The sequence below is a fragment of the Hyaena hyaena genome, unplaced genomic scaffold, assembly GCF_003009895.1.
Source record: "Hyaena hyaena isolate Hyena2069 unplaced genomic scaffold, ASM300989v1 scaffold_741, whole genome shotgun sequence".
In the NCBI taxonomy this organism is placed as follows: Eukaryota; Metazoa; Chordata; class Mammalia; order Carnivora; family Hyaenidae; genus Hyaena; species Hyaena hyaena.
Genome location: NW_024081373.1, coordinates 244,881 through 255,199, shown reverse-complemented (window position 1 = coordinate 255,199; position 10,319 = coordinate 244,881). Strand labels below are relative to the sequence as shown.

Sequence of the window (10,319 nt, the reverse complement as noted above, 5' to 3'; positions counted from 1 at the left end):
TTCACTGGGTTGTTTGTTTTTCGGGCGTGGAGTTTGGTGAGTTCCTTATAGATTCTGGATATTAACCCTTTATCTGATATGTCATTTGCAACTATCTTTTCCCATTCCGTTGGTTGCCTATTAATTTTCTGGGTTGTTTCCTTGGCTGTGCAGAAGCTTCAATGAATAATTTTTAAGTTCTGAAAATTCATCAAGCTACAATGGAACTAGAATGTCATACCTTGGGGTATATCCCAGTTACCTATTTATTTGCTGATTGGCATTGGTTAAATCTTTCTGAATGTTAATGTTATCACCAGCAAAATGTAGAAGTGACTACATTGGAATGGGTATGATAAAAATTAAGTAAGGTGATGGGTGGCAAGGACCTAATGTAGTGTTGTTGGCCCTTAGAATAAATGTTCCCTGCCTAACAGATCCTAAATACGATGCATAGCTCACCTAACCCTACCTTCTGCTTTGTGGCATCTTACTCAAGACCATGGTGAAAATGGGCCAGGAGGGGAAACATCGCTCATCCTTGACTCATGCTTATTATTCTCATTTCTATCTCCAAGTTTTCACTCCTTTCTGGAAACTGTCTTAACACCCCTAAAAGTCATTTTGACTTTTCAAATCTTGTTATTCCTGAAGAACTAAGTAAGCCGTATCTCCTCCAGGAGCTCAACTCTTCCTGGCTGTATGGACTGCTCATTGTTCTCACTTTTCATAATGTTTAGAGCTTATACCACATAATCTGTCACTTAAGGATGTGCTCTCTTATATTCTGAGAGTATTTCGTGTAGATATAACTATTATCTTCAACTAAGTTAAAATTTTCCAGGGAGGAAAAAAGGCTCAGTCAGTTAAGCGTCCACTTTGGCTCAGGTCATGATTTGGTGGTTGATAGAGTTTGAGCCCCATGTGGGGCTCTGTGCTGACAGCTTGGAGCCTGGATCCTGGATCCTGCTTTCGATTCCATGTCCCCCTCTCACTCTGCCCCTGCCCCGCTCATACTCTGTCTCTCTCTCAAAAATAAATAAACATCTAAAAAATTGAAAAAAAAAATTCCAGGGAGAAAAAAAGACTATCCTTTTCCTATTTTCTATATTCATTACTTAGTAACATACTGAGTATAATGTACTGGATGTATAGTACCTCAAATAGCTTCCATCATATAACAAATCTATTAATTACCAGCGTTGAAATTATTTGAGTACATGTGTTTTTCAAACACTAAATAGGGATACATTTGTTTATCCTTGTATGGATTCATTCTTCTTTTATTATATTGTCAATTTTATATGTATATTTCAAGAATAAATATTTTTCGCTTTAAAAATAAACTCCTAGGGGTGCCTGGGTGGCTCAGTCAATTAAACAATCAACTTTCACTCAGATCATGATCTTGCAGTCCGTGAGTTCAAGCCCCATGTCGGGCTCTGTTCTAACAGCTCAGAGCCTGGAGCCTGCTTTGGATTCTGTGTCCTTCTCTCTGCCCCTCTTTGCTCACACACACACACACTCCCTCTCTCTCTCTCAAAAAGAAATAAACATTAAAAATTTTAAAAATTAAAATAAAAATAAACTCCTAGTGCCAGGCAATTTGGTCAAGGGTAGGGATGCAATCAGTGTTTTTAGAAAACAAATTACTGAATACTATCTATATACATTTGTCCTTTGCGCTCATGTGCATTTTCTAACACCATCCTGGATTCTGTTAGGACTTATGACAAATTGTAACTATTAATAAATAAAGTGCTGTAAGATGTGAGATTCAACCATTCAAGAGATGATCTCTTCAGAATGGAGAATAAAATGTTGAAAGTCTAAATTATTTGTAAATGACCTGCTTCAGGACTCAGGGCACTTGAGTGAGTTCTGTGACTTCTGTATGTTTTTTATAGAACTGTGGGTAAATCACTTAACAACCTATGTGGCCAAAGATTCTTCCTTATGAAATAAAAACACTAACACTTGCTATGCTGGTCTCTTAATGTTTTCATTAAAACCCAAACTTGGTAAAAGATGTAAAAATACTTTGAAAACCTTAGAACACTGAGCAGATATATGGTAGTCTTTTGATTTTGCTTTGGTTGGAAACAGAATTATGCTTTTGAAAGGAATTTCTTGGAAACAGAATTATGCTTTTGAAAGGAATTTCTAGATGATAAAAAACACATCACATCACATTAAATGTTATGAATAGTTTTCCAAAGGAAACTATTCAGATGTTTGGTCTACCAACTTGTCAAGCACCTGGAGGTTTCCAAAAAGAGTTATTTAAATCTTTATCATAGCAATTTTTTTTTGAATAGTTTTATGATACCTGGTAAATTGAATGGAAAAATTTCCATTTAAACTGGTTATTTGATGATATGCCAAGTGTACACAGCTTTGAAAGTTGCCCAAATCTCTAGGCCAGTTTTCTGAAGATGCATATCTTTTCATGACAAGTGAAGAATCATTAACAAACGGAAAATAATGTAATAGGTCTTTTTCACTAGACTAGGGCTTGGGACTCAGACACTGAAGCCACTTGTAGTTAGGTATTGCCCCTCCACCACGATATATGCTGGGTTTTGAAGCTTGGATGCTACTAAGTAGAATTTGAAAGTGCCCTCTGTACCTCACTCCCCAGCTCCTATATCTTATACTGTCTTAAGTAACTGCAGTAGAACATTCTTTGAAGGTGGAAGACAACCAGAATCCTGACTCCTTTTTGAGATGTATACATATAATTTCATGTTGGATATGCTGAAGTAGCTTTGATTTAGGCAAATTTCAGAAATGCACAAGGATTTATTTGGAGAGAAAAAACACTAAAAACTAGAGACAAGGACCTGATTATGTACTTGGATTTCCTCAGCAGGACAGAAGAGAGTGGAGTAGGGTTGGTGATCATATTTCTAGGCTAATAGAATCCAACCTATGGCATGACTTGGCCATTCTGAATACACCGCTGCGCTTTGGAAAAATGGCTGCATGTATGTGACTTAAAAACTTTATGTTTTAAGTGCTCTAAACAGTGGTATGCTGGTAAATTTTTCGTAATTGGCTCTCTGGAATAACAAATGCATGTATGCACATAAATACATATGTTTATGATAAGTTTTACTAATATAAAGGATATATGGCAAATAATTTTAAGATAACAAAATATATGATAATTCTTTATCATAAATTCCATACAATCATTATATTCTCACAGAATGCTTTCACTATGAATGAGTGAAATCAAAACAAAGATATATTTTGGAATTTCACTCAAATGTCAAAGATGTGAGCAACTTCTTAGTTGAACTGGACAATCATTTTTAAATACTGAAAGAGTATTATCTTGAGTTTTTGTGTTATTCACATCACAATTGCTATAAAGACTCATTTTTAAAGTTTAATCTGCATTATAAACATTTTTTTATCACTTTCTTACATATAGACAATAAGCAGAGCAATAAATGATTCATAGCATTTCTGTAATCAAATTCCCTCAACCACAGCTGTTTTTCATAACTAGATCATAATATTCCTGAAATTCTAACAATCAGCATTCACTGTTTCTAGCATGCCATTGTCTATAATTTTTTGCAGCTCAGGCAGTTTTACTATAAGAAGTCTACATCTGAATATGAGATAGGGGAGGCCAATATGCTAAAAGAAACCTTTTGCCTTGGTTGAATTGGCTGGAAATTTGTATCAGCCCAGTGGTCAATGAAAATATGGACAATTCAGGCCTTGGGACTGTTGCCTGGCTGTCGGTGACATCCGACATGCAACTTCATCTGTAACTAGGTAGTGCCAAACCCACCAATAATGGCAAGATCGTCAACATCAGTAAGCAGGGCTTTCTGGAAGGCTGTTCTGTTCAAAGCCCAATCTTTATTTATTTAATTTTTTTTTTTTTTTTTTTTTTTGAGAGAGAGAGACTGACAGCGTGAGCAGGGGAGGGTCAGGGAGAGAGCAAGACACAGAATCAGAAGCAGGCTCCAGGCTCTGAGTTAGCTGTCAGCACAGAGCCCGACACAGGGCTTGAACCCACGAACCGTGAGATCATGACCTGAGCCAAAGTCGGACGCTTAACCGACTGAGCCACCAAGGCGCCCCCAAAGCCCAATCTTTAGAAGCGCGTCTAAATTCCTGTTCTCCCAGTATAAGGATCAATGGAATTTTGAGTAATTTTTTGAGTAATTGTTAAAAGTATTTAAATACAGAAACCTCAGGAAGAAGTCTAATCTTACGTGACTGACCTCAAGTCATTTCACTGTGAACATTAAAAGATGGTACGACCTTCTTTTCTCATCTCTCCGCTGTGATGCCTGGTTATCTGTGGCAATACTGTTAGAGGACTATAGAGGCTTTAACACCTAACACAAACCTACAGTGAAGCTTGGAAATACTCATTTTTGAAAATGACCACACAGTGGCTCAGTCGGTTGAGCATCTACTCCTGGTTCCAGTTCTGGTCATGACGTCATAGTTCATGAGTTCGAGCCCCACTTCCAGCTTTGCACTGCGAGTTCCGATTCTCTTTTTCCCTTTCTCTGCCCCTCCCTTGCTTGCATGTTCTCTCTCTCTTAAAATTAATAAACTTTTAAAAAAATGACCACAGAGACAAGTCTCAAACATTTATGATTTTATTCATGGACAGTAAGGGGTACATTAAATCAATAGATGAATAAAGCATTCCTTGATGGCTAAATTAAAATGTGAGCATGAAGACTTCTCAAAATTAGCATTATATGGGATGGTGAGAAAGGATTATACATGATAAAATGAAAAATGTTTATTTTTAATTAGTCTTGACATGATGTAGACAGATACTGTACTTCTAAGAACAAGGTAAGTGGAATACTGAGGAGTAATAAGTGACATGAATTCTGTTCCCCCTTCTTCTGCCAAAGCTTCTCTCATCAAGTGGACTTATTTTGTCGTGGGCTATACAAGTAAAATGAGAGTGGGGTAAAAATATAAGTCATTCATAGCTTTACAGTTCTGAATTGAGCCTGCATAATTCAGGGGCACATTTGAGGGGTTTTGTTCAAAGGCTAATTTCTTTTGCTCCCCAAAGAGCAGAACAAACTTCACCATCCTTAAAAATATATTAAAGATCAAGCTTTAGAAAATTTCTCTGAATTCATCTATTTACCGGCTGGCTAGACTGATAAAAATATAAGCAGTATAAGGCCAAATAAAAAGCAAAATACACTCAAGTGCCACTGTGAAAATACACAAGATTCCTGGTGTGTTTAGATCTCTCGATTCTTGTCCCAGCAAGTAGCATCTCAATGCAGGAGATTTTCTGAGTCACAGTCTGATTAAAAGAAAAAAAAAATTGGAAACCATGGTTATTATAAATTATAAAATATTATGTAACGTTAATAATTAACATTTATAAAATGTAAGTAAACTAACAATCCTACTGAGTGGCAACAGCATTAGCTCCATTTCACAGGTGAGAAAACGAATTAAGTAAGCTGGTTTGAAGTCCCACAGCTAGTTTGGGGCAGAACTAAAAAAAGAGCTGGTTTCCAAACCCAATTTCCTTTCCAAGAAACTAGATTGCCAGTTTTCCCAGTAATGGCACATGCCCCCTAGCATTCCAAATCCCTGAGGAGTTGAATGGATATCTTTTGAGATGCTAAGCTTTTGGTGTCTGTGACTAATAAAAAGATGGGCATAATTTCCAGAACTCCCTGCAGAGAGGAATCACATGCCTGGTTCATCAGGCTGTGTTAAATGGGGCTTGTTGAAGAAATGGGTATTGCCCCTGATTTTAGGACCGTGCTGCTTTTTTTCTTAAAGAAGTGATGGTTGATGGTGTCTGAGTTGATTATTCCCTTTATAATCTCTCCACAGGTTTAACTCCAGAAAAGATTAACGGAAGGGGGTGGGCAAGATTAACCTTTTCCACATATTTTATCCTGAGTTTTTCCCCATTTATGATTTTGTGTTATTCAGGGACTATTTTTCAATGAAACGAATACCATGTTCAGTCAGGGCAGTTTGGTTTCCCTGACCCAACTCATGTATGATTCTATAAAACACAAAAATAATACATGTATTATAGCTTATTGGGACACTTTAAAAGAAATGATAGCATCAAATCATGTAGTATGTTCTTAAATATTATTAATTTTCTGACTACCTTATAAATTATAACTATCAACTCTTGAACAAGAATAAAAGAGGCTTTTTAAAAATGAATTTTTCTGGAGTGCCTGGGTGGCTCAGTTGGTTGAGCTTCTGATTTCGGCTCAGGTCATGATATCTCAGTCTGGGAGTTTGAGCCCCGCATTGGGCTCTGTGCTGACAGTTCAGAGCCTGTAGCCTACTTCAGATTCTGGGTCTCTCCCTCTCTCTCTGCCCCTCCTCTGCTCACACTCTGTCTCTTCTCTCTCAAAATAATAAATAAAAACATTTTTAAAAGATGAACTTCTCTTACCCTCATCTTAGTTCGTATGAAACTCATCATTACCTAAGAGAAATTCGAAATTTTTAGCAAGGATTGAAGCAGTGTTAAACTCACAGGTGACCACTTGGCCACTCTTCTCAGTATATTAGTAGGCACAAAACCCTAAGTTGTTTTTGTTCAATATGGTGGCTTTTTTTTCTTTCTTAAATGGAGTCATTTAAAAAATGTACAGTCAAAAATAAAAGATAAGTGAAATAAATTTTAACAAATCAATAAATGAAAATATAAAGTGAATTGTATTTTAGTATATTATAGAACTCAGTGGCCCATCTTTCTCAACTTTGAAATAAAAGTAAGAAAATATTTGGGAGCAAAAAATAAAAAAAGGTCTTACGTGATATAGTGCAGAGTGTCTTTTTCACAATCAGCTTCAGATTTTAGTTTACAGGTCATGGCCTCACAGCAAGGATTGGAACATTTCTTTAAAGCACACAGACACAAAGTTGATTCAGCATTTCTTCCTATAGACTAGGTTCATACAATTTTAGTACAAGATGGCAAATAAATTTCACTTTTTAAACTAAATTACTCTGCTCTACAAATTACAGAGGAGATGACCAAAGAAATTTAATCATAGAAAAACATGTTTAGCCCAATGAAAACCACTTCTTAAGAGGACAAAAATAGAATTATCCAAGAATTACCACAAATAAATTTGGCTTAGCTGGTATTACATGTAAATTAATTTAAAACTTCAAGGGAGAATATTTCTATACTACTCAAACTATTTGAAGGAAGGGAAAAAAATTTAATTCTTAAATTATTTTACTAAGCCTACATAATTCTGATAATGAGAGTTGGTAATGAATATTCACATGCACACACACATGCACACACACACATACACACCCTATTCTCATTTATGAATATAAGTACAAAAGCTTGAATAAAATATTAGTAAATCACCAGTTTATAATATAATAACTCTATATTACAACTATGCAGGGGTTTTTTTTTCACCAAAAATACAAGGGTGTCTCAACTATATAGAATAAAGTAATATAATCCATTATATTAAGAGACTGACAGGAGAAAACAACTAATCTTGTGATAGATGGCAAAGATTAGAAAATAAAGATAATCTAGAAAGAAAGAAAGTCTATCTGACAAATAGCAAAAAAATATATCCAATAAAATAAACACGAAGACCTGGATTATTTATGGTCTATATTTTTTATGAAAATTCTGACAGATGCTATGAGATAAAGAAAAGATATGAAAGTGTAATAATAATTGGAAAGCATAAATAAAATTTTCATCGTTTGTATGTAATAAAATATTTGAGCTGGTAAAAAAAATAGAGCATCAACTCTAAAAACATTGGATGAGTCACTAAGAAAGCTTTTTAAGATAATAAAATAACATAAAACAGTAATAAATCACCTAATATAAAAAAGTAAGCAATACAAATACTAAAAGCAAAAAGAAAAATAGAAAATACTTCAAAAAAAGCTTTCATAATAAAATAAGAGCCCTAAGAAGAACTTTATATTTAAGTCTCCTGAGAAACTCAAAAGGCAACTTGTCTAAAACAATAATACTGTGAAAGTGCTAGTGACCTTCAGAATGACACGTGAATTTCATGCATTTCAATCAGAATCTCAGTTCTATTTGTAGGAAAACTGACAAAATACCAAGAATTATATGGAAGAATGAACACTAAGAAATGACTACACAAATTCCACCCTCCAAAATGAACACATTTGGGGTGCCTGGGTGGCTCAGTCAGTTAACTGTCTGACTCTTGATTTAGGCTCAGGTCATGATCTCACGGTTTGTGAGTTCAAGCCTCACATCGGGCTCTGTGCTGAAAGTGTGGAACCTGCTTGGGATTCTTTCTCTCTCCCTTTCTCTCTGCCTCCCCCGTTTGTGCTCTATAAATAAACTCTAAAAAAAATAAACACACTTGCTACTGAAGTGGCAAGTAAATATGTAGATCAAAACAGTAAAATAGCATATTAGATCATAGAAAATAAGGTTATTCACTAAAAAATACTATATAAAGTTTACATGATATTTTTTGGATAAGAAAAGAGCTATTGAAAAATTCAGTTGTTCATAAGCTCGAACTCCCTAATTTTATTCAACTCCTAAAGAAGAAAATCAACACAATACGTAAATAATATAGGAGTTGGCTGATATACGTAAAGAATATTAACTCTTTCACATCATATAAACAGTGTTTCTCTCTCTTTGTTTCGCTCTCTCTCATCTCTTTTCTGTGTGCACTGACTATACTCCATGTGCTGAAATTAGAAGCACCTAAGACTGTAAATGATTTCAATTGTCTTCCACCCAGACAGCCTTACTGGAGTGTAAGCAAGTGGGAATGAGATCAACTTAAACCTGAGATAAACTTATCATAGAGTACCAAAGTATTTGTAACATTTCATATCTCATCATAATTAAAAGAATATTTATTATATTCTTTGCAAATGACTAAGTTACACCATGACATCTTCTAATGGAATTCAACAGCTTAAAATGTCTGAATGAAGAGCGGAGGCATAGAGTGGTTATATGCCTTCACCATTGTCATGGAGCCTCTCAAAGTAATGAATTAATGTGGGATTGTCACAGGCTTCATCCATTACTGGCTTTGTATCTTTGGAACGAGTTACTTAACTTTTCTGAGCCTCACCTCTCTACCTTGGGATAATAACAAAATTTATTCTGGAAGTTTGTTGTGAGCCATAAAGGAGGGATGGTGTAAATAAAAGTTTACAAATAGCTTCAAATAATAACTCAATGCTGCAGTCTTTAAAAAAGTAAAAGATGATCGCTAGGAACACAAAATGCTCTCTTAGAAACTTAGTGTGGGATTGCTGGCAAATATTCTATCAGAGACATTCTCTAGAGTACACGGATGCCTTATAGGGGTCAGGTTTTTAGAAAGATTAGCAGAATTATAGTAATTATCTCAGATATTTTATATTAACAGCCAATTCTCTACAGGTTTATGTGATCTTCTCTCCCCCCTCCCCTTCTCTGTTTCATTTACTGCTTGGTTTATACACTGGCTTGTTGAGGGAAGTCCATCTCTCTCTCTGTGGAGAGAACTTACTTCTAGGTCTGTAATTGGTTTTGTTCAACAAATGATCAACCATGATGTTAGGTGATTTAAGAATTTCTGACTAATATATCTAGGAAAGATTGTAAATAACATGTTATAGTTAACGATTTACTTCTTTACATTGAACTTCATATAATAATCAAGTCATAAGTGTATCCTGCCTTTGTTTTTAATTTTTTTAAACATTTTTAAAAATTTATTTCTGAGAGAGTGAGAGAGAGAGAGAGAGAGATGAGAAGGGGAGGGCCAGAGAGAGAGGGAGACAGAATCTGAAGCAGGCTCCAGGCTCTGAGCTGTCAGCACAGAGATTGACACGGGGATCGAACCCACCAACCATGAGATCATGACCTGAGCTGAAGTTGGCCAACCAACCAACTGAGCCACCCAGGTACCCAGTATCCTGGCTTTTGAACCGCAGCAACTTCTTACTTGACACATCCCCAAAAGCAAGGGAATCAAGAGCAAAAATAAATGATTGGGACCTCATCAAGATGAAAAGCTTCTGCACAGCAAAGGAAACAACCCACAAAACTAATAGGCAACCAACGGAATGGGAAAAGATAGTTGCAAATGACATATCAGATAAAGGGTTAATATCCAGAATCTATAAGGAACTCACCAAACTCCACACCCGAAAAACAAACAACCCAGTGAAGAAATGGACAGAAGATATGAACAGACACTTCTCCAAAGAGGACACCCAGATGGCCAACAGACACATGAAACAATGCTCAGCATCCCTCCTCATCAGGGAAATACAAATCAAAACCACACTGAGATACCACCTCACACCAG

The 10,319-nt window shown here is 35.7% G+C and overlaps 1 protein-coding gene across 1 annotated transcript in view; it reads right to left on the bottom strand.

Moving 5' to 3' along the window:
• Positions 1–10,319, bottom strand: part of ADAMDEC1 (ADAM like decysin 1) — a 29,375-nt gene that overhangs the window by 4,376 nt on the left and 14,680 nt on the right. Inside the window, exons 13-14 of the mRNA XM_039218170.1 lie at positions 6,786–6,871; positions 4,968–5,068 (exon numbers count right to left, since the gene is read on the bottom strand). Of these exons, the coding sequence (XP_039074101.1) occupies positions 4,968–5,068; positions 6,786–6,871 (187 nt within the window). The remainder of the gene's footprint in view (positions 1–4,967; positions 5,069–6,785; positions 6,872–10,319) is intronic.